The sequence below is a fragment of the Actinia tenebrosa genome, unplaced genomic scaffold (genome assembly GCF_029948245.1).
Source record: "Actinia tenebrosa isolate PJP-AT-01 unplaced genomic scaffold, QUT_ActTen_1.0 PGA_scaffold4__44_contigs__length_22323623, whole genome shotgun sequence".
NCBI lineage: Eukaryota > Metazoa > Cnidaria > Anthozoa > Actiniaria > Actiniidae > Actinia > Actinia tenebrosa.
This window is the reverse complement of record NW_028292581.1, coordinates 8,645,756-8,669,819: the sequence shown is the minus strand read 5'-3', so window position 1 is coordinate 8,669,819 and position 24,064 is coordinate 8,645,756. Positions and strand designations below refer to the sequence as shown.

Genomic DNA, 24,064 nt, shown 5'->3' with positions numbered 1-24,064 from the left:
TTACTCAGCCAATTAGCGCACGCGTTATTTCTTAAATATTGTATAATTATCCAGCCACTCAGCGCACACGTTATATCTCAAATATTTTATAATTATCCAGCCAACCAGCGCACTTGTTATATCTAAAACATTTTATAATTATCCAGCCAATCAGTGCAAGCGTTATATTTCAATTTTTTCATAAAAAGTTTTATTGATGGAATGTACTGTAGAAGTTAAGTAATATACATTCTAAAAGTTTTGGAGCCCAACATTAACTTAATGCCATGTGAATTTTATATGAAGGTAGCTAGGGAAAGCCATTTGTTTTATTTGCCATTAGAACTCTTTGGTTGTCATTGTCACTTGTCATTCTCTTAGGAATAAGATGTTTTACTTTAGTGAAATCCAACTAGTGGTCTATCAGCAATTCTGCGTTCTGATTGGATGAACTACTAGGCTATAAGTTATAGCCTACTAGTAGCGAAAAATGCTTTGAAAACCGAAACATTAAATTTACTTTTAATTAAAACTTGTTTGCATCTATACATTTGACTAACTAGTTGGATGTGACTAAAACAATTAGTCCACTCGCCCTCATAGCCTACAAATCAATAGCCCATGCTTTTTATAGTCGACCAACATGGCGGCTGTGACGTAACATGCTCCCCAAGAATAGTTACCTCTAGCACCAGGGTCACCCTACATTCGAGGGAACAGCTTCTTATTTACCTTGTTCAACGGAGCTATGAATGCTGACGAGCTCGGCACCGTACGCCTTGCACTTCTGATTGGCTTCATACCAATTAGATTTCACATATGATGTCATGTAGCAGCTGTCGCCAAATTTGTTAAATTGAGCTGGACAATCATTACTGGGAGTTGGTGTTACTGAAAAACAAACACGCAAGGAGACATGTTAAAATGCATATATTTCAGTAAAATCGGCAAGGGTTATGGGTAGATATATTTTACATGCGTTTCAGCCGCTTGATGATATTGAGATCTTTTACCATTACAGCTTCATCTCCTGATCTTCAAGCTAAAAATTTTATCAATAAGCTTTTCTCAATTGATATGCAATATTTCCCTAATACCTGGCGATCTAATTTTTTTAGAGTTTTGGTGACTAATCATACTTAAATGATTATATAAATCAAATATTAAGAGTGAATGTCAGTAAAAATCAAACCAAATTCGCGAAATCGCGGACACAGTCAAAAAATCGATTTTGCTCATATTTCAGTGGATTGATATAGTGCTAGGTACCAAATAGACACAAATGAGGTTAATTTTTCGAAATATCTTATTAAACGAGAAAAATCGTCGAAAAACTGCTCAAGTCAAAATAGGCTAATTTTCGCTGCGACCCAACTCGAAATTAGGCCGATTTCGGTTCACTCCCCTGGAAGTTCATGATGCCTCAGAAAAAATCCAAAGGTTCAGGTACATACATTGGTGTTTCCTTAATCGAAAAGCAGCTTTTGTTTTTGCCTCAGCATTTTTCCTATTTTTTGTGACCGCATAAGACTAAGGTACTCGACACTATACTATGTGAAAGCCTACTACAAGCTCAAGACCAGCAAGAAATAATATATGTCGTAGTGCCTCAAAATTTCCAACTTTTTTGTCACATAATCCTGAAAGGTCATTCTTTAATTCTGTGGTGTTAGCTTTTGGGCTCTTTTCGTTTTCTCGAGCTGAGCGCCGATGAAACTTCTGCTAAATCCACCAATGTCAAACCCGATTATCCACAGGTAACCCAAGCAATGAAAACGAAAAAAGTTTTTTTCATTTTTGAAATCGAAGTATTTTTTCTAATATTTGCTGCTGAAATTATCTAGGCACAAAATAATTTGTTTACTTTTTTCTGAGTTATATAATTATAACTGATATTGTGTTTGTTAATACAGTATCTTGGTCTGATAAAATTATACTCTCGAACTTTTTTGTATACTTGGAGAAAACAAACATCTATTTTCTCACTCAAACTCTTCAAAATTCTTAGAAAACGTGCTGAAGTGCACGCATGCGCAAACGTTTTTCTCTAGTGTCACAGCAACTTGTATTTGAAACATTACGTCGAACGATTTGCTTTTTGGTTTTGACTCAGTTTTACTGCCACTACCATATATACATGGCGAGATAGAAAGGCAAATATCACCACTGATTTTTCACCTTTCGTTCTAATTGAAGTCTAAATTATTTTTGGTATAACCCTCAGGCCGATAATAATACTTCTGACTCGGATCTTCAATTCCTTGCTTCCTTTTTTCTTTTTTTCTTTTTTGGCCCTACGTGCCACACAGGCATAAAGGATAATGATGATGATACAATTTTTTGGCAACGTTGATCAAGATCTTGATTTTAATTCATTATTTACGCTTAGTCAAATATTTTTGCGTTTTACCGATTTATAGATTAGTGCACTTTCCGCATTTTCCATAATTGACACCTTCCGTTTCTTTGTTTTACAGCAGCCCCTACGGATGTGGAGAGCATTCGCTGTCGCGAGGTTAAATTGATAGTGGTCAGAGATTGAATAGATGAAGCAGCCTGAAATGCGAAAGAAAATAACGTGTCATAGGCAAAGATATATTAAAAAGTCTACAAGCAGATCGAGATTGTTCAAATGTTTCAGAAACAAGACCAAGCTGACTTCGATGAAGAGGAAAAAGGCTCGCTTTTCTTGTGTCCTGAAAAAGGGTGTGTAAAAGCCTACAACCACTTTTCATTCCTCTAAACACACTTCGAAATAGGGAGGTATAAGAGGCTACCTGAACAAGAGAACTTATTTAACAAATAAAACAGCTATATATATCCGTGATACGTGATGTAAACACAACTTCTTGAGTGCTTACGGCGCGTCCTAAGTGCTTTATTACTGAACGGAACACGGAAAAAGCTGCTGTGATATTTTAGTTATATAGTTACTAATTTTATTTTGGTATTGAATTTATTTACGCACTAAAAAGAAAGACGGTCACAGCACTCCGCGCAAGCGCGGATGGCGTCAGCACTGTGCTCCGTTTCCTAACTATATAATTAATCTAATAAAACTGGAAGAAAATTCTTGATTATGAATATTATGAAAGAGGTTTCTATACATCTAGAAAAAAAATTATAAGAAATATAAGAAATTCAGATCTTCATCCAAAAAAAAAAAAAAGAAAAAAAAAATTACATTTTTTGTACGTTCAATTTGATTCAGCATTATTTACAACCGCGCGCTTGTTTAGATGTGACGATGCAGATTTCACGGAGTAGCATAAATGTCATAATTTCTCGTCCAGATACGTCTTTAAAATAATAGATCTATCTAATTATACTTACATACCCAAGAAAAAAGTAAAAAAATTATTTTGTACCTAGGAATATAGAAAATTTCAGCAGCAAATATTAGAAAAAAATACTTCGATTTCAAAAATGAAAAAAAACTTTTTTCGTTTTCAAAGCTTGGGTTCCCTTTGAATAATCGGGGTTGACATTGGTGGATTTAGCATAAGTTTCATCGGCGCTCAACTCAAGAAAACGAAAAGAGCCCAAAAACTAAAGCCATAGAAGTAAAGAATGACCTTTCAGAAATATGTGACAAAAAAGTTGGAAATTTTGAGGCACTACCACATGTATTATTTCTTACTGATCTTGAGCTTGTAGTAGGCTTTCACATAGTAGAGTGGCGAGTACCTTAGTCTTATGCGGTCACAAAAAAATAGGAAAAATGCTGAGGCAAAAACAAAAGTTGCTTTTCGATTAAGGAAACACTAATGTATGTACCTGAACCTTTGGATTTTTTTTGAGGCATCATGAATTTCCAGGGGGGTGAACCAAAATCGGCCTAATTTCGAGTTGGATCGCCGCAAAAATTAGCCTATTTTGACTCAAGCGGTTTTTCGATGATTTTTCTCGCTCAATAAGGTATTTCGAAAAAAATAACCTCATTAAACTAACAGAAGATAAAACGAGCCTTCTAGAAAGTTTTAACACAATTCTCGACTTTTTTCTTTTGACGTTTTCAGAGCCTGAAGGAAACTAATTAATTAATTTTTGCGGTGCTTTCCCTAGAGGTTACGAAAAAATTCATAATAAGACAAAATAATCGCCATAGAAAATATGTTTTGTTAGAGCATAAGATCCCCAAGCCAGTCTAATTAAAATCTGAGGTAAATAGAGGCTTTGCACCATCACGTGCCGTCGCCCATAACATAGTCTTCCTCGCAACCGCTATCAGTGTAGCGGCTGCGATACGGCTTTGAATGCTTGTAGTTAGATGGCAGAACAATGAAATTTCTTTGCTCTCAGGAATTGAATCCTTGCTCATGTAAAACGATTGTATTGTTCATGACAGTAAAAGGGGGGTATCATTTGTTTTTTTGCTGGACGTCCTGTTAAATTCATCGGGAAAATTCCATCTTATTAAATTCGGAATTGCTTTCTAATTATTTATGTGTATATACAGGAATTAATTATTTTTTAAGCAAAATTGGTGTACTTATTCCAAGGTATTGACTGATATTGATATTATCTTGTTCGTATATTATGAAAGTTATTTTCATCGATCTAGGGGGCTTTAGATTCAAAATTTTAAAAAAATATTTCTAATTAATTGCTCTTTGTTATTTTACTATTTTTTATTTTTATATAACACCGTTCTTGCAATTTGGTGTAATTCTGAATCGAGATATTAGACTAAAGACTTCGAGTCTTGTGGAGACATAATTTTCCTTCTTTATTTATATTAAAATTGTCATTAAAAAAAACCAGCAAAAATATATTCAGAGCCGACTGTGTGTAAAGAAAAAGCAACGTTATCGAGAAAGATAACCTAAAAAACCCAAGGAATCGCAGTCTGTGGGGCAAGAACTTCGTCGTGACGTGTGTGTGTTCTTCTTATTATTGGCTAGTTAATCAGCCCAGCCATAGTTAATTGAGAGAGTTAATTAGTCAATAGTTCCCCCACTATTAACTATATTCCAACTCATCAAAATAATAAAGTTTTAGATTTAAGAGGATGATAAATTGAAAGAGGATGATGCTCACAATTTCGAAGTGATGAATCAGAGTATAAACACTACTTGAAAGCATGAACCATAAATAGCAAGTTTGGAATATAACACTATAAGACTAAACTAAATGAGAGAATCGATACAGGCTTAAGATATTATAAGATTGAATTAAAAACAATACAGCAAAAATCTATCAATGGTAATTTTTTAAGAAAACTAGTTGTAAAATTGTATTCCTAAAATTACCTTTATCAAATGGTAATTTTATTAGGGTTATGACCTCTACTAAGAACACAGTCGGCACTATGGTTAATATCCCATGCATTGTGGTTAATATCCCAATGCATTGTGGTTAATATCCCAATGCATTGTGGTTAATATCCCAATGCATTGTGGTTAATATCCCAATGCATTGTGGTTAATATCCCAATGCATTTTGGTTAATATCCCAATGCATTGTGGCTAACATCCGAATACATTGTGGTTAACATCCGAGTGCATTGTGGTTAATATCCGAATGCATTATGATTAATATCAAACACTGAAGAAGTTTTGCGCCTTCTACACGAATAGGATGTGCACGAGCACGAATCTCTAGCACAGAGCATGATGGGAAACCAAGAACTATTCAAATCAGGAAAAGAAAATCAATAGAATAAAAAAAAATACATTGCTATTTTCATCCGTTGAAATACTAACAGTTCCACATAAAATGTCGAACGAAAAATTGCCAGAGGGATTTTTAGAGCTGAAAAACCGTAAGTACTCGGTTTCCCATCATGCTTTGAGCTAGAGATGATTTCTTGTGATTGATCAAATCGATCTGTCATTCAAACCTAACCCAGCCCAATAACAAACCCTGATAGATCATAAAAGACTTGATAACCTTTGTCAAAAGCCTTTTCAATTGATAACAGTCAGCCGCGAACCATACTAAAGCAGTCCAAACGAATCCCAAACAATGGATAAAACACTCTTTCAGGTCTTTCAGTGGACAGGTGTAACGCTCCTTATCGTCGCCGTTTTCACGTTCTCAACTAACAGTATGTTGTTGTATACCTTGTATCGTAATCCTCTCAAATGCTTTAGAAACACGGCTGCCGTCTTTGTCGCTTGTCTATCGATAGCAGACCTCCTTACAGGTGCCATTACTGCCATAGATGTTGGGGTATCGAGTCTTCTTAATGTTAACGGAATACCATCTATCAAAGTAGGAAAAGTTTCGCAGGACAAGCTCGTGTCCCAGTTTACGGTAAGAAGTGGGATTTTGGTGGTGGTCGTGTTCTCGATTGAGCGATTGCTTGCAGTAGCCACTCCGTATTTCTACCGCAATAAAGCCACTCCCAAGAAAGCCTTGGTCATCTGCATCTTTTGTTTCGTCATTGGTTTACTAACTAACCTCAGTGAGCTGGTACTTGACAAGAATACCTTTGCTATTATCAGCTACTATGGGTTCTTCGTAGCTCCGCTGTCAATCATTCTGCTCGCCTATTTGTTCATTTATGTCGCTGTCAAGCACAAACTTCGCAAGGCCATGAATATGCAACTGAACAATGCTCAACAAAGACAGAGACTGCAAATCAAAAGAGAATGTCAGCTAGGCTTGACAGCATTCTACATCGTCTTGGGTTTCTTGTTCTCCTACTGCTTCTGGTTTACTGTCGTTCTCATCGGAAACATCTGTTCATCCTGCAAGCGCCAAAGCTGGTACCATGCTTGCTATCGTATCAGTATACCTTTCCTGTATGTCAACTCGGCGCTAAATCCCTTGCTTTATGCTTGGAGGATCCAAAAATACAGAAGATCTTTTCTCTTGGTGCTTCAAAGTATACAAACTGTTCGAGTTAGACCATTGGGATTATCCAGAGCAAAAGACACTAGAAAGCTTTAGGACATGCAGAACACTTTGCTTGTTTAAAAACAAATATTTGTAAAGATTGAACCACCTCTATATATGTTGTATGTAAAACAGTAAGTCATATAATATCAAGTGTAATATCAAATAAAAGTTGATCGTGTAAGTAAACAAATACTTGAGTAAATTTGTTTAATAGAGTTAGTTGCACAGGGAACTGGGAAAGGCTAAAAAATAAAGGTTAAAGAAAGATAAAATCCCTGTCCTCAAAATGCAGAAAAACGGCATGGTGGTGGGCCACCAGAAAATCATCAATGTAGGCAACGGCTGTTACCCTCAGTTGAAATACAGTTATAAATTTTTCAACAAAACATTCTTGAAGTCTGTGTAGATATCAATGAAGTGAGGCCATATATTACTGTATCTTGTATATTCTTGAAGTCGTTACTTCCTTTCTATAATAGCGCGAGGGCGTGTGTTCGGGGTACAACCGAAGGGGACATTCAAACCGAGCTTATACTACAGATGCGAAACTTCGTAGCGCGTTTAATAACTAAAAAGAAAAAGCGTTTAAAGAATCCCATTTCTGCAATACTGAAAGAACGTAGGTGGTTATCCATAGACTGGCATCTCCTACGCGATGTTACCATGTGTAAATGTTTAAACCAAATGGTGCCAGAATACCTCAGCCAGAAACTAATAAAGAGATCAGAAACTGACTCGTACAACACAAGAACAAAGACAATATTGCACATTGTTAGATTCGCAATCTCATACTAGAAAGTCTTTCACACGATATTTCACTTAGTTTAGTGCGACGTTTTCAGAGCCTGAAAAGCCTAAGGGCGCTTTCCATTAGGTCTAACATAACAGTCCGAGAGGCCAGTTCTCAAATGGTATGCGTCAGTTTTTTAGAACTAGTTAGCCAAGGCCTCAAAACTAATGAGAAATTACGCGTACCATTAAAAAAAATGGTCGCTTAGACTGGTCGTTTCGATTTAATGGAAATTGCCCTAATATTCGCTATAGAAATTGTGTTTTGCCTGAACATAAAGACCACATGCCAGTCTACTCAAAATTCGAGGTAAATAACGATTTATACTGTATATATATGACCAATCTGACTTTATTCTTCACTTGACTCTGAAGATGACTTCCGCTCAGGTTGTCGAAACGTCAGTTACATCAAACAGTCCTCTCAGGACTACATCCACCCGGATGATCATAATACTTTAATTAACATTCATTCTCCTGGGTTCAGAAAGTTCTATACAATAAATAACCTTATTATATGGCAAGGTAATTTCATGCGCTATGATTGGTCAATTTGCGGTCCATAACTTATGGTACGGACCGAAAAATGAAATGGTTCACTGAGTGTACGTACTTATGATCTTTTAAAAGATTCAAATCTTTATCAAAAAAATATATTTCTGGATGAAAATCGTCGGGAAACCTTCAATAAATAATTAAAGATAACTGAAAGTCACTGGCATTTAATGTAAAACTTATCAAACAAGCGACAACTCTTTCATACAAGCGAAACTCTTTCGATCAAGGCTCTATACACGGCACTAGCTGAGCGATTTTGTACGACTAGAAAAAACTAGAAAAACTAACTATGCTAAAGCTAAAACTAAGTCAAACTACGAACTAAAGGGTGGTGAACAGCGGCTAATTCAGTAAAGGAAATAAAGATAGGTTTACAAGTAGAATTAGCGTAAATTTGTTATTTCAGTGAGCTAACATCGTCCAGTTTGAACTTATCTGAATCGATCGGGTGAAGCCAGTAGTTTCTTTGGTAAACGTTTTAAGCAGTTTTCTAGGCTCATCCATCTTGAAGTATTTCCATATTTCAGTAATATTTCACCCCCACTTGAATTTGAATGCATTTTTAGACAGGAGAGTTGGCAGTACCTTTTTCAATTGAGTCGAAAGTGTGCCGTCTTCATGACTTCAGCCATCGTGCATATGGCGGCCTGCTTCAAACAGTCAAAACGTTGAAAATTGACGAAAACTATCCATGTTCAGCGAGCCGTAATTTTCCAAAGCTTCTCATTCATTTCTGGAGACAGTTTTTGAGTTTTTTCCTCAATAAAAGCGGGAAAACAAGCGGAAGGCTGTAGTATTTTTCATATTGGTTGTGAATAGCTTGAAGTTTGAAGTACGACAGTTTTCTTCTCAATCTCATGATGAGTTCTTGAGGTCTTCTTTTGATGCCTTTTTTTGCTTTGCATTTACATGTTTTGCAAAAGAAAGCCTCACTTTTGTTAACTAGTATTTCATAAAACTTTAAGCTATTGCTAAATTCTTTCAAAGTAAACTAAAACTTCTCTTTTTGAGCGACTCAAACATACGTGACTTGTAGCACGTACAGAAAGCCCTTACAATGCAGTTCTCGTTTGACATCCGCTGTTAACTTTACTTTTTGTTGCTTCGACTCTTTTTGATCTCAATGCCTTGCCATATAATAAATATCTTATTAACCTCGTTTGCTCGGTCCGTACCGTAAGTTATGGATCCTCGTTTTTTCCACTTTTTTATGGCCCGCGCGCTACGCGCTTGGGCCATAAGGCAGTGGAAAAAACTCGGTCCATAACTAAGGTACGGACCTCGCACTCGGTTAATAAGAACTATTAACGCCCAATCGCATGCTGTTGGGCAAGAACTTCGATTCGTCTTTTTCTTCTTATTGGTTAGTTATTCCAACTCATAAAAATAAGAATAAAGTTTTAGATTTAAGAGGATGATGATTTGAAAGAGGATGATGCTCACAAATTGGAAGTGATGAACCAGTATAAACACTATTTGAAAGCGTGAAGCATAAATAGCAAGTTTATTGGCATGTTTGGAATATAACACTATAAAACTAAACCAAATGAGAGAATTGATGCAGGTTAAGATATTATAAGAAAAGGTGTCTTTAAATTTCTAGAAAATATAATAAGAATAATTATTTTGCGGTATCCAAGATCATTCTTCGGATTTACGTACAAAATTCAAGGAACAACGAAATCTGTCAGCTTTATCACATAGACTTGAATAAAGAAAAATAAGGCATTTCTTAACGATTTTTTATAGAATATCCGCTTATTTCACAGTGCAAGTAAATAGTTTCTGATGAGACATGATGAGGTCAAGATATAAGAAGATTTAATCATGGCTTTATCACACTTATATCGAACTGACCTAAATGTCTAATAAATAATATATAAATTTAGGCACTGCTCCCAATAGGCACAGGGAGCCCAAAAGGTAAGAAAAAATAAATAAATAAATTCGAAATTCGAAATCAAGATAATGTCCCACATAAGGGAAACCATGCAGTAAAAAAACATGGTTTTCTTAGCGCGAGTCTTTTTTTCGACCTTACTACTCTCCAACTAAGGAATTGGCCAGGAAAATTAAATCGTACTATTAGTTTATAAATAAAAACTTTTTATAATAATAAAAAGCTTGTTAAGTAGATTTTATGGATAATTTTATAATAAACAGAATATTACATGGGCGCTTGGAGATACGAAATTTTTCTTCTCGTGTTGAAAATCTCTCACTCGAAGATAAATTTCGTATCTCCGCGCGCCCATGTAATATCCTCTATTTATTATATAGATATCGATGAAGTACCAGGTTTTCTCTAGTGTCGAAAATTTGATATGTTTCACCAGTGGAAGATACCATATCTTTCACACGTGAAGATATCGCTGTTGACATAGTAACGTATTTTAATAAAGAATTTTTGAGTTTTTGTTTTATTTAAGTTTCTTCGATATCTATATAATAAACAGAACATTACCTGGCCCTTGGAGATACGAATCTTATCTTCTCGTGTTCAATTTAGATATCTCACTCGTTCGCTGCGCTCACTCGTGAGATATCAATTGAACACTCGAAGATAAGATTCGTATCTCCGCGCGCCCATGTAATATCCTCTATGCTTTTTTACTCGTCACTTGTATTTTGGCTTGCCTTTTCAAAATAATTATATCTTATTTGGGTTTTTTCCTGTAATACGGAATGATATTTTACGAGTTGCGAATGTATTTTTCCGAGTCCCGTAGGAACGAGGAAAAATACATTCGCAACTCGTAAAATATCAGCCCGTATTACGGGAAAAAAACCCAAATAAGTTATCTATTAATATACGACTATTACGTAATTTTACTTTATAAGGTCAAGAGAACTCGCAAAATATGGCACCGTATTATGCTAGTTCTGTCCCGGTTTAACCAGTTTAACAACGAGCTCGAGACCACTAATTTTGCCGATGAAGATGAAGTATCAACATTCATAAGAGAAAACAGGAACAAAAACACTGCAAAAAAGACGCATAACGATTTACAAGTCTTCTACAGGTGGGCGAAAACGATTAAAGAAACAAGAAAAATTGAAGAGATACCGCCTAATAAGCTGGACAAACTACTAGCCTGTTTTGTGGTAAAAGTACCCAAGCAAAATGGCGATGACTTTGAACCAGATACTCTTACCTCCTATTTCCGTAGTATCGACCGCTTCCTTAGAGAACAAGGCAAACAATACTCCATTTTGCTGGATAGAGAATTCAACCGTTCTCGGGAAGCCTTGGCTTGCAAAAGAAAGGAGCTCCGTAGGCGTGGGAAAGGCCAGAAACCAAACAAGGCACAGGGGCTGAGTACAGACCATATTCAGATATTATGGCAAAAACAACAGCTTGGCAACAATTATCCTCAAGTCCTTCTGCGTACAGTTTGGTTTTACAACACTGTTTACTTGGGTTGGAGAGCACAAGATGAGCACCATCGTGTAAGATACGGCGACTTTGAAGTCAAAACAGATGGAGAAAGAGAGTACGTGGAATGGATTAAGGAACGCGGAAGCAAAACTAGATCAGGCGAAAATGATCGTCCGTTCAATCCTAAGATGTTTGCAACTGGTGGACCTCGTTGTCCAGTGAAATTATTCAAGGAGTACATTTCTCATGTAGCACCAGAAATGAAAAAAAAAAAAACAGAATCTCCTTTCTACTTGGCAGCCATTCAAAAACCATCATCAGAGATATGGTACAAGAGACAACCACTTGGAAAGCACTCGTTGGCACAGTTAATGAAAGAGATGTGCAAAGCCGCCGGTATTGAAGGCCGTTTTACCAACCACTCGGCACGAAGAACCATGATTTCAACGTTACGAAAAGAAAACGTAGAGCCTCTGAATAAAATCGCCCAGGCTGGCCAGAGAAACGTACCTAAAGTCTTTGGATAGTTATTCAGAAGCGTCAACAGAGCAACAGCACGTTATGTCTTCCAAATTAAGTGAGCACATCGAAGGAAGAAAACTAACGAAAGATTCATCCTTGAGTCGTAAAGTACCGCTTCAACTTTCCAGTACTCTGACATCCAATCCATTTGAGCCTGCAGAACAGCCAGAATCCAAGAAAAGCATGTTTTATGGAGCTGTTTTCAATAACTGTTCTATCAACTTTGGCAGAGATCATCATGCTTTGGCGGTTGAACCATTCCCCAGTTTTAAGAAGAAATTCAAGAGAATATTGATCCATTACACAGCGACGATGAACTATAAGAACTAGTGAACTCACTAAGCTTTTTGTTTTTTGCTGGAATTCGTCTTCATATGATTCTAACTTTTCAAAACTTGATTTTACGAAGATCATATCTAGTTTGACGAGTTTCACGTCAGTTGTCATGTAATTTGCCTATTGACCAATAAGATTAAAGGCACTTAATTGGTTTCCTTGTGTTTACGTTTTTTCTGAGATAGCGTGCGGACTTTGAAAACTCAAAAAATTCTGATAAACTCGCTCAAAAAGGGACAAATACATATTAATTTTCAATGTCGTATAAATAGCCGTATCAGATGCTTAGACGACTGATTATCTCTAGTTATCTTTCGTTTTTCAAGTAAAATTAACCAGCAATCAGTCAAATTTTGAAGGAATTTTCAAAATTAGCTCTTGTGGCATTCTCGTACCCAGACCCTTCTCAGCTTTCTAACGAATTTTGCAAATTCGATTTTTTGCTGAGAAGGGTCTGGCTACTAGTAAATTTCATAATCGTTACTGAGGTCAAAAAATGTTTAATAGCCATTTATAATAATAATAAAATATAAGTATGTGACATAAACAGTCGACTCTCTTTGAACGACCACTCTCTTAAGCGACCATCTCCCATAAGCGACCATTTTTTGAATTTCCCGTTTTGTTCCCCATATAAACTCTGTTTAAAAACTCTCTCGTAAGCGACCACTCTCGTATGCGACCGCGACCACCTTTGGGGTTAAAACTTTGGAATTTTTCATTGTTTTTCCTCTCCCGTAACCGACCACCCAAGAGGCAGTCAATGACAGATCCTTTAACAATAAAAAAATTTAAGAACATAGAGTCATCGGGTATTTGAAAACCCGACGAAATATTGACAATTACACTACTGTAAACATATAGCACATTCAAAATTTTGATCAAAACATTTTAATCGTTAATACAGTAGTTTTTACACGTGAGTTACAAAATTGTTGAGGCTTCCTGTGTTGGGATTCCCATTGTTTGGGCTTCCTGTGTTAACTCTCGTAAGCGACTATCTCCCGTAAGCGACCACTTTCTTCTGGCCCCGAGGTGGTCACTTACGGGAGAGTCGACTGTATATAGTAATAATCTACATATCATCAAGCAGTGAGGCGTTAAAAGGTCTTCTAGGATGAGCTTTGACGAACAACTTGCATACTTTATCTGTGGGGCATCTGACATGGTAATGCATTGCCAGCTAGGTCAGACAGACGTTGTTCCGACATGACTGATCTGGAATAGGTCTTTATCCTTCTCATTAGGGAGAAGGATCGCTCTGCCTCAGCACTTGATATCGGTAAAGTGCAGGCAATTACAAGGAGGCTGTGGATGTTTGGGAAGGAATCTTCATTACAGCAAGCATTACAGCAAGCGTCTCGAGGAGGTTGTCTGGAAGAGTATCTCTCTGATTAGTACCTTGCCATAACACCTGCCATCTTTGAAGCTCACTCTTGAGGGACTTTGCAAATGTCATATCTGCCTCCCATTTCATCAACCCTGCAATGTTATCTGTGAGGTTCAGGTTCTTGCTGACAATTACAGATGGTATCAGTGACAGAAGATGGTGTGCATGACGTCCTTCGTCAGTTGGAAACCGCTCTTTCATCTGGCTTATAAGAGAATCGAGAAATGGAATTGCAATGGCTGTTTTATAATAGACTTCAGGACTTTCGCTTGGTGTGTTGTTTCGGAACCTTGGAAGTGCTGTTTTCCTTGGAACAGATTCAGTGACTCCTACATTTGCTGCCAAATCTTTTATGTCACTATATCACCATGCAAATCTATCATCTACAGCATTTCTGGTATCCTGGAGACTTCTGATAACATCGTCAACCATTTTGTAAGCCTCGTATACGTCTTGATCTCTTTTCTGAAGTTTGGAAGCAACGGCTTTGACATAATTTAATACGTTCTTCGTCGTAATAAAAGTAACAACAGTCATAAATGAAGACAGGGACGATTTGAGTCCATGAGCTTTAACAATTGTATCTCTCCCATTCTCCAGTAGATAAGCATAGATCTGGGTACTCATTTGGAGAAACAATAGCATCTAGAAATCTCATATAGCTCCAGAAACGTGTCAAAGCATGTATGTCTCTCAACCCATCGTGTTTTGCAGAGCCCTGGAAACTTCTTTCGTGAACAGCCGGGAAGGTACTTTGAAAGGACAAGCTCAAATAGCTTCTGTCTCTTTGGGCTATTTTTAAGGAATAGGTAGACTTCATTTATGACGCCTATAAGGTTACGTACTTCTCGAAATTTACATGATGCTGCGATGGAGAGGTTTAGGCAGTGACAATAGCAATGTGTATATAATGTTTTAATAAAACTCGCGATGCTGTTGGTGTTGTCATGACAAAAAATAATAATACATCTACATCTACATCTACATTTTATTGTCAGCAGGAACTATACATTAAGTTATCACGCTAACTATGGGAAAATTAAATAAATAGATAAATAATAAAATATAAAATATAGAGTATATAGAATAGCCTAGATCATAGACGAGACATGCCCCCCGCCACCCCGAGTCCCACGAACGCGCAGACAGACTTTATGGTCTGTCTTAGTGCGCATGTCCGAAACCCGGAGCAACAGAGAAACATGTCCCATCCCCCAATCCAGGCCACTCCATATAGATATAAAATATAAATATGAAATTTATTAAAATAAATAAATAAATAAATAAATAAAATTAAAAAAATAATCTAATTTCTAATGAATTCTGATAGTTTCACTTTAAAAGTCTGGAGTGAATTAGCCTCCACAATATCAGCAGGTAAACTGTTCCATTCAACAATAGTTCTTGGAAAGTAAGAAAATTTATGTACGTCCTTATTTGTCTTAATACTTTGGTACTTGAATTTATGCGAACCTCTAGTTCTAGTTTCTTTTGCAAGTGTTAGCCTAGATTTATCAGTTTCAATAATGTCATGTGTTATCTTGAACATAGTTGTTAATCTTGCCTCCTTACGCCGGACACACAAAGGTTCCCATCGTAGATGGTGCATCATTGAGGTGACACTTGAAGTGTATCTATAGTCTCCAACACAGAATCTTGCTGCACGTCTTTGTACGCGTTCCAATTTGTCGATGTCACATTTATAATGAGGATCCCATACGGTACATCCATACTCCAACTTTGGTCGAACCAGAGACCTATACAGGGTACACTTGACATCTCGATTACAAAACCAAAAATTTCTCTTAATTAAGTTCAGCACTAGTGTAGCTTTGGATGTAATTTCTTGAATGTGGTAGTTCCATCGTAACTTGTTGTCTAATGTGACTCCCAAGTAAGGATGCACATCAACATACTTCAGAACTGATCCACAGAAAACATATTCTTTGTGAGGTGGAGATTTTTGTAAGGATATGCTCATAATGAAGCATTTATCTGGGTTAAACTCCATCTGCCACATATTTTGCCATACTTCAAGGTGGAAAAGATCAGACTGTAAATTATCCATGTCGTCATTACTTGATAGAGGAATATAAATAAGACAGTCATCTGCATATAGTCTAACTTGGCATCTGAGATGTTCAACAATGTCAGTTACGTACAATAAAAACAATAGCGGACCTAAAACGGTTCCCTGAGGCACACCTGATTTTACTTGCTTGGGTGATGAAGAAACACCTTCACACACTACAACTTGAGTTCTATTAGTTAGAAAATCTCTTATCCAGGAATTGAGGGGGCCATCAACACCATAGTAATGCAATTTCATAAGCAACCTTTCATGTGGTACTTTATCGAATGCTTTAGAAAAATCCAAGATGGCCAGATGAGTTGTTTTCCCCTTATTAATTGCATCAGCAAGATCTTGGGTGGTGGTAAGTAGCTGTGTCTCAGTTGATCTTTTCTTACGAAATCCATGCTGATTGTCCACAAGTATGTTGTTCTTTTCAAAAAATTTCATCATGTGGTTATGGACAATGTGTTCCAGTACTTTACAAACGATACATGTCAAGGATATAGGTCGATAGTTTTGACACTCATCTTTCTTTCCCTTTTTGTGGACTCCACTTACATTCGCTGTTTTCCATTTTAATGGTAATGCAGACTGATCCAGTGAGGACTGGAAGAGATCAGTAAGAATGGGTGCAATTTCTGATGCCAGAGTCTTTAAAATCCATGGCGGTATATTATCTGGACCAGGTGACTTGTCACATTTGAGCTGTAGCAGTTGTTTCTCAACTCCTCTACAATCTACCGTAATGGGAGATATCACATCTTGACCAGCAGACGGGTGAATTGAAGGTAACGTAGTTTTGTTTTCTTCAGTAAAAACTGAACAAAACTGTTCATTGAGTGCGTTTGCTTTGATAATGGGATCACTTGATAATCTACCATTAATCTTCAGATCAGGGATTCCAATCTGATTATTGCTCTTTGTTTTCTTTATGTAACTCCAAAATGACTTGGGGTTTTCTTGAATATTTTCTGTCAGATATTCTGATACATAATCATTCCGTACTTTAGTCATTTCCTGACGGAGATTTTTCTTCATTAGATTATAACTATCCCAGCGTTTCTTATTCTTCGATTTCTTTGCCTTATTATAGATACGTTGTTTCTTTTTGCACATCCTGCGAAGCTTTCTATTGAACCAAGGTAAATTAAAACGAGAAGATGTGGTTTTACAGGGAACATTCGCCTCCATAGTAGTCTTGATTGCTTTTTCAAACTCCGACCATTTTTCGTCGACTGATTTTGACGATAGGTTAGATTTGTAGTAATGTGAAAATTCCAAGATATCATCCTTCATCTTGTCGATGTTGGCTTTCTTTCGTAAGAAGACTTTACGTTTTGGGATATTTTTCCTTTTACACTTTAACATCACATCAAATGTAACCATCTCATGATCGCTTATGCCAGGTACCACTTTAAGATCTTTTATCAGCGAGGTATTGTTCGTGAATACCAGATCTAAAATATTCGCTGTGTTATCCTGGCGTCTAGTGGGTTCATGAACCATCTGTTGGAAGCCAAAATCATTCTGAAGATCAACGAGCTTGTTTGCTGGAGGATCAAGTCCTGAGTTTTGACCAGACCAGTTAATGTTCGGTATATTAAAATCACCTGCTAGGATTACATCGTGGCTGTCAATTTTGCGGCCAATCTTTGACAAGGACTCTTCAAGTTTCTCCAGACTAGAGATGCCTCCATCGGGATTATAATAAGTTCCAAATAGTAGAGATTGACGACCAGCAAATTGACACTGCGTCCAAATGCACTCACAATCAGAATCAAGGTCTTGCTTATGGGATGCCAATAGGTCGGTCTTAATTGCCTGAAAAACACCCCCTCCACGTATATCTGATGGTCGATCTTTTCTGAATATATTATAATTGGATGGAAATATTTCACCGTTGGATATTTCTTGACTAAGCCACGATTCTGTCCCCAAAATAATATCTGGTTTGTGGTCAGCGATGACATGTTCTAAAGCTGGTCGCTTGTTACGAACACTTCGACAATTTAGGAGTAAGCAATGGAGCTTTGGACTAGCCTTGGACTTCACAGTTGATTTCTTAGTTGGCTTATTATTATTCAACACTGGCTTGTTTATCGGAGTAGAAGTACTGCGAGCTGGAAATGTTTCTCCGAAAGAAGAAAGCGGTTCAAAATAATTTGAAGAGGTTTCATCTGCAAAAACAGAATTTCCAGGCAAAGAAGCAGAATAATTGTGTTCGTCACAAACAGGACAGATCCACAAACTGAGTTAGCTAGAGAATTATACTCGAGGGAAGTCATTTGCATACAGCCGCCATGGTTCCAGAAATTACAAGAATCACACTGGACTCCTCTTTGATTTAATTTGACGGGCTTGCAGCATATTCCACACGGGTTCTTGTCCGTTGGTCCAGGATTTAAATGGACGTCTCCCGAGAGAAGAAGAAGACTTAAAAAGGACTTCCGAAGTAATTTCGTATTGGATTGTATTGAGAGTGTTGTCAAGATGGCTGAACGACTCTGAGTGAAGATAGCAGGAATTCGTGGAAAAAACACGTTATATCCAGCGGTAAGGTTGATATATTCCGGGCTAACTGGAAGATGATCGTCAAATAGAACATTTCTAGGAACTTGGGCCAATTGTAGATGTAGAATAACATAGTGAAGTAAAATATAAATCAGAGCCATAGAGAGCGTTGCTGACGTTCTTCGTCGACCAGACCAAAATCACGATGGCTCTCATAGGGGGATTGCAACCCCCAAAACCCACTCCTAGATCCGCAACTGCACATTGATTATTTAAGAAATCACTTTAAGAAAACAACTGTTCTAGTAAAACTTTGCTCGAGCGAAGTTTTAATTTTTTTTTGCTGAATACCGCCGTGACTTCGACCTTTCTCTAATGAGAATAAATTCCTCCAAAGCTTGAAATCTTAATCTCGCTTTGAATTCTAATGAAAAGTGATTTTTTCGATGCATCCGGATACGAATTCATACGAATGTACATATGCGTTTCTGTTTGCTTTAATACATCAGCAAAAAAAGGTTTAACTCATTGAAATTTTAGTTCAGGCTTTAATTATTGTATTATTTTATTTCAACTTGCATCCGAAGAGAAAACTATGTGCGAGTGTGCGCATGCACAGTGGGTTCACAGTGCTAGAAATATCCCACATGTTTCATCAGCACTTCATTTTCTCCTATAAATGCCCAATGTAGTACTTGTTAGTGTCGTGTAACGTTCGTAATCAGATGACGTAAGACGATCACTAAACGTTTAATTATCGATCTGCTAACATCTTAGTGAGCGAGTGACACATTTGCATATTCAGACCCCTCATAATAACTCGTTTCTACGCTTCGCGTATCCACGAGTTAAAAATGGTTAACCATCGAGTTGATTTTTCATGGCTTGGCTGACGTCTTTTCCGTCCGTGTACACAACACAGGAATCCCGCTTGACGTCAAAGCAAAACTACTCACAAATGCGGCTCTCAAATGCACAGAAAAAAAATCGCTTTAGGACAAGTTATAGACCAAAAAACAATTAACAAAAAAAAAAAAAAAAACTTTCATGTAGTCAAAGATGGATCAAGAAGTGTTCTTCAAGAATTCAGGTGCGTGTTTTTTAGCAAACAATCGTATGTATTATTTTTTTTGACAAGCATTTTTCACGACGAATTGACAAGTCAAAGACTTTCTCTCAAAACTACTAATATTAATTTCTATAGATAAGCTTAATTTATTTTAATGCTGGATGAAATATAACACGAAGAGCATATTACAACAAATATTCGACCATTATTTAGCTTTGTAAATCTTTAACAATTCGGTTGTTTCAAACCAACTATCGTATGTTTTTCGTTCAAGAAAAATGCAGCTTTGTCATGTTCGCCTCCTATCGCGGGGTCCCATCGGCAAAACAAAGACTTTCCATTCAATAATTTTATATCTTTCTACAGATAATTTATTTAATTATTGAATGAAATATAAATTTACACCAAATATTCAACTGTTTATTAAGCTTTTCGAGCAAGTATGATTATAAAAATGAGCTTAAATTTGTGTTGTTGAGAGATGTTATTATATAGACTAATAAGACTTTCACTTTAAAAAGCTAAAAAATATTCAAAAACGCCAATTTACTGACAAGAAATTCGTCATTTTGTATTTTGCATTGCCTTTTACATTATTTTCTATTTTGTCTCAGTTGTTCTTGTCAAGTTTAACTGAATATAAACTTCGTCTCGTTCTGTAAAAGACGTAATTAAGTAAGTATAATTTCTGCTCACCTTAACCAGTTTTCAAGTCTGTTTTTCGGTCTTGATTTGCCCTAAATCTCCAGATTTTCGATTTCAATGAAAGACATCCAAGGTAAATTTCACTAAGCTTGATATTGTATTGGATTATCTGTAGCCGGTTATCTTTCGTTTTTTTAAGTAAATAAAAGAGATTCAAAGCCTAAAACTTGGAAAACTTTGTCGAAGAATCTTCCAAGAACAAAACTAGCCCCTGGGGATGGTGGTTGGTTTTGTACAAAATTCCTAAGTGGGAGAGTATACTCGCGCGCAAAAAAAAACAAAACAAAACAAAAACAAAACAAAACAAAACAAAAAAACAAAACAAAAAACAATCAAACAAACAATGTAGTGCATTTCGATTTGATTTCACTGCACGGTTTTTATTATGGGAGAAATTATCGTCATCTCAAATAAAAAATCATTGAAGATTTTTTCCCCGATCTTATTTTTACCTTTCAGTTTCATTCAAATTGTTCTCCCTGTGACTTCCGTATCGGGAGCTCCGCTTTTAGGTAGTGCCTAAATATATATACATTAATCACTGGTTAAAGTTTTTTCTATGTATTCCAATGGGAAGTACGGGTGGCGTGCACTGCTAATGCGCCGCCTCTCACAAATGCGAGCCGGGTTCGAGCTCCCCCCGGTCTCGGTGTCGTACGCGAGTAGAGTTGATTGTTGGTTCTCTTCTGTGCTTCAAGGGTTTTTCTCCGGGTTCTCCGGTTTTTCCTCCCTCCACAAAAATCAACTTCTAAATTCTAATTCGATCTGCCTTATCAATTGGGTCTCAAGGCCTGTTAGGTATTAAGCCGTCCACCCAGGAGTGGTAAACGCATTGGAAGTGTTATATTTTTACGAACTTTCTATAGGTGTCTGTGACGTCATACACTCAATACTAAACATCGCTCCATACATTTCTTTGTAAATAACTTCATGTTTTACTTGAATTCTATTGAGCCCAAAAGTCCGCTTAGGGACTTAACGTACATAACTTGTGGTTCAGAATCATTTTATGGTATCTTTTCTTCAATACTGAGTATAAGACTAGAAGATATTTTGATTACAAAATACCACAATGAAGTGTTGAGTGTATGACGTCACATACTCCCATAAAAATTCGCAAAAACATAATACTTGCCACCCGAATATCAGAAACAAAACTTTAAAACCATTGATTATTAGACCTTTAAGGGTTATTCCAGTAAAGTTTCGGCTGAATTAAAATTCGGACGATTTTCGTGCTAGTCCCCCTTTAATTTTAGCCTTAGGTTTTTATTTATTTATTAGTGCACGGCGGGAGGGGTGGGATGTCGGCAATATCACATGGAAAGCTTTGCAAACAGAACTCAACCCCCCTCCATGGTAGAAGCAACTATTACTAACTATTATCAACTATTCTTTGAGAAGCGTACCAGATTTTGAGCTTCGATTTTACCAGTCTTCATCTGTTTTCATTAGTGAAAAAAAACCACAGATATCACAAACGACAAAAGTTTTCGAACAATTTAAATTTACATGTTTACATCCAGTTCAACTTTACAAGAACATGTCCCTCAACTGACAATACAAATATAAGCTCATTTTCTATAATTATATTAGCTGTAAAAGCTAAATAAATGTTGAATACGTGGTTTAAGATTTATGCCTTTTTATATTTCATTCAAAATTAATAAAAATTATCTATAGAAATATTAAAGCCATTGAACGAAAGTCTTCTTTGATTTGCCGATAGGACCCGATAGGAGCCGGCGAATGAACTGACTTCTTTTACTAGATAAAACTGATATACGATTGTTTGTTTAAAAAACAAAAAATTTACAAAGCTAAATAAGTGGCGAATATTTTGTATAACATGACAGCCAATACTATTTATTTTTAATTCAATTTTAAAACGCATTATCTATGGAAGTATTAATTTTTTAGAGAGAAAGTCTTTGATTTTTCGATTGGAGACGAACATATATGCTTTTTCTAGAAAATAAAAAATTACGATTGTTAAAAAAATACAATCGTTAAAAAAAGACCCGAATTATTGAAGAATACTTCTTGATCCATCTTTGACTACATAAAAATAATTTTTGTTGTCGTTCTTGGCCTAAAATTTGTCCCAAGGAATGTTTTCTTTCCATTCTCGACTAGTTTTCTCCTGTGGTGTGTACACGGACGCGATGGCGTACAGACGGAATTAGTGGCGTAATGAGTCCATAAAAAGGGAAGCACGGGTGGCGTAGCGGTGTGAGCGCTCGCCTCTCATCAATGCGACCCGAGTTGGAGTCCCGCCGGGTTCGGTGTTGTATATGAGTAGAGTTGTTTGTTGGTTCTCTCCTGTGCTTCGAGGGTTTCCTGGGTTCTCCGGTTTTCCTCCCTCCACAAAATTCAACTCCTAAATTCCAATTCGATCACGGAATGAGGCCCACAGGTTTGTTAGCCATAGGCTATTAAGTGCTACCCTCGTGAAAAAGGACAGTTTTTTTTTTTAAAAGGACAGATAAAAAAACAACTCGATGAGTTAGCAGCTCCGCTAAAAATACCTGATGACGATGGAATTAAAAAACCAATTGGAAACTGAGTGGGATTCAAATTACCTCTTGTGGTTAATGACAGCTATCATTCAAACAACCCAGCCCAATATCAAACCCTGATAGATCATAAAAGGCTTGATAACCTTAGTCAAAAGCCTTTTCAATTGATAACAGTCAGCCGCGAACCATACTAAAGCAGTCCAAAAGAATCACAAAGAATGGATAAAACACTCTCTCAGGTTTTTCAGTGGACAGGTGTAACGCTCCTTATCGTCGCCGTTTTCACGTTCTCAACTAACAGTATGTTGTTGTATACCTTGTATCGTAATCCTCTCAAATGCTTTAGAAACGCGGCTGCCGTCTTTGTCGCTTGTCTATCAATAGCGGACTTCCTTACAGGTGCCTTTACTGCCATAGATGTTGGGGTATCGAGTCTTCTTAATGTTAACGGAATACCATCTATCAAAGTAGGAAGAGTTTCGCAGGAGAAGCTCGTGTCCCAGTTTACGGTAAGAAGTGGGATTTTGGTGGTGGTCGTGTTCTCGATTGAGCGATTGCTTGCAGTAGCCACTCCGTATTTCTACCGCAATAAAGCCACTCCCAAGAAAGCCTTGGTCATCTGCATCTTTTGTTTCGTCATTGGTTTACTAACTAGCCTCAGTGAGCTGGTGCTTAACAAGAATACATTTGATATTATCAGCTACTATGGGTTCTTCGTAGCTCCGCTGTCAATCATTCTGCTCGCCTATTTGTTCATTTATGTCGCAATCAAGCAAAAACTTCGCAAGGCCATGAATATGCAACTGAACAATGCTCAACAAAGACAGAGACTGCAAATCAAAAGAGAATGTCAGCTAGGCTTGACAGCATTCTACATCGTCTTGGGTTTCTTGTTCTCCTACTGCTTCTGGTTTACTGTCGTTCTCATCGGAAACATCTGTTCATCCTGCAAGAGCCAAAGCTGGTACCATGCTTGCTATCGTATCAGTATACCTTTCCTGTATGTCAACTCGGCGCTAAATCCCTTGCTTTATGCTTGGAGGATCCAAACATACAGAAGATCTTTTCTCTTGGTGCTTCAAAGTATACAAACCGTTCGAGTTAGACCATTGGAATTATCCAGAGCAAATGACACTTCCACTAGTAAGCTTTAGGACATGCAGAACACTTTGCTTGTTCAAAAACAAATATTTGTAAAGATTGAACCACCTCTATATATGTTGTATGTAAAACAGTAAGTCATATAATATCAAGTGTAATATCAAATAAAATTTGATCGTGTAAGTAAACAAACACTTGAGTAAATTTGATTAATAGAGTTAGTTGCACAGGGAACTGGGAAAGGCTAGAAAATAAAGGTTAAAGAAAGATAAAATCCCTGTCTTCA

At 36.9% G+C, this 24,064-nt stretch overlaps 4 protein-coding genes and 1 pseudogene across 4 annotated transcripts in view; 3 read left to right on the top strand and 2 right to left on the bottom strand.

The window, feature by feature from the left end:
- Window positions 1-24,064, bottom strand: part of LOC116296723 (uncharacterized) — a 66,019-nt gene that overhangs the window by 14,395 nt on the left and 27,560 nt on the right. The window contains exon 33 of the mRNA XM_031704789.2: window positions 712-870. Coding sequence (XP_031560649.2) covers window positions 712-870 — 159 coding nt within the window. The remainder of the gene's footprint in view (window positions 1-711; window positions 871-24,064) is intronic.
- LOC148906972 (adenosine receptor A1-like) lies at window positions 5,897-6,964 on the top strand. The gene has a single exon (XM_089036257.1). The coding sequence runs from the start codon at window positions 5,947-5,949 to the stop codon at window positions 6,874-6,876; it is 930 nt and encodes a 309-aa protein (XP_088892383.1). The 5' UTR covers window positions 5,897-5,946; the 3' UTR covers window positions 6,877-6,964.
- Window positions 11,047-12,078, top strand: LOC148906971 (uncharacterized protein KIAA1958-like). The gene has a single exon (XM_089036396.1). The coding sequence runs from the start codon at window positions 11,047-11,049 to the stop codon at window positions 12,076-12,078; it is 1,032 nt and encodes a 343-aa protein (XP_088892522.1).
- LOC148906970 (52 kDa repressor of the inhibitor of the protein kinase-like) lies at window positions 13,485-14,293 on the bottom strand (annotated as a pseudogene).
- Window positions 22,653-23,894, top strand: LOC148906969 (adenosine receptor A1-like). Its single transcript, XM_089036256.1, has one exon. The coding sequence runs from the start codon at window positions 22,896-22,898 to the stop codon at window positions 23,829-23,831; it is 936 nt and encodes a 311-aa protein (XP_088892382.1). The 5' UTR covers window positions 22,653-22,895; the 3' UTR covers window positions 23,832-23,894.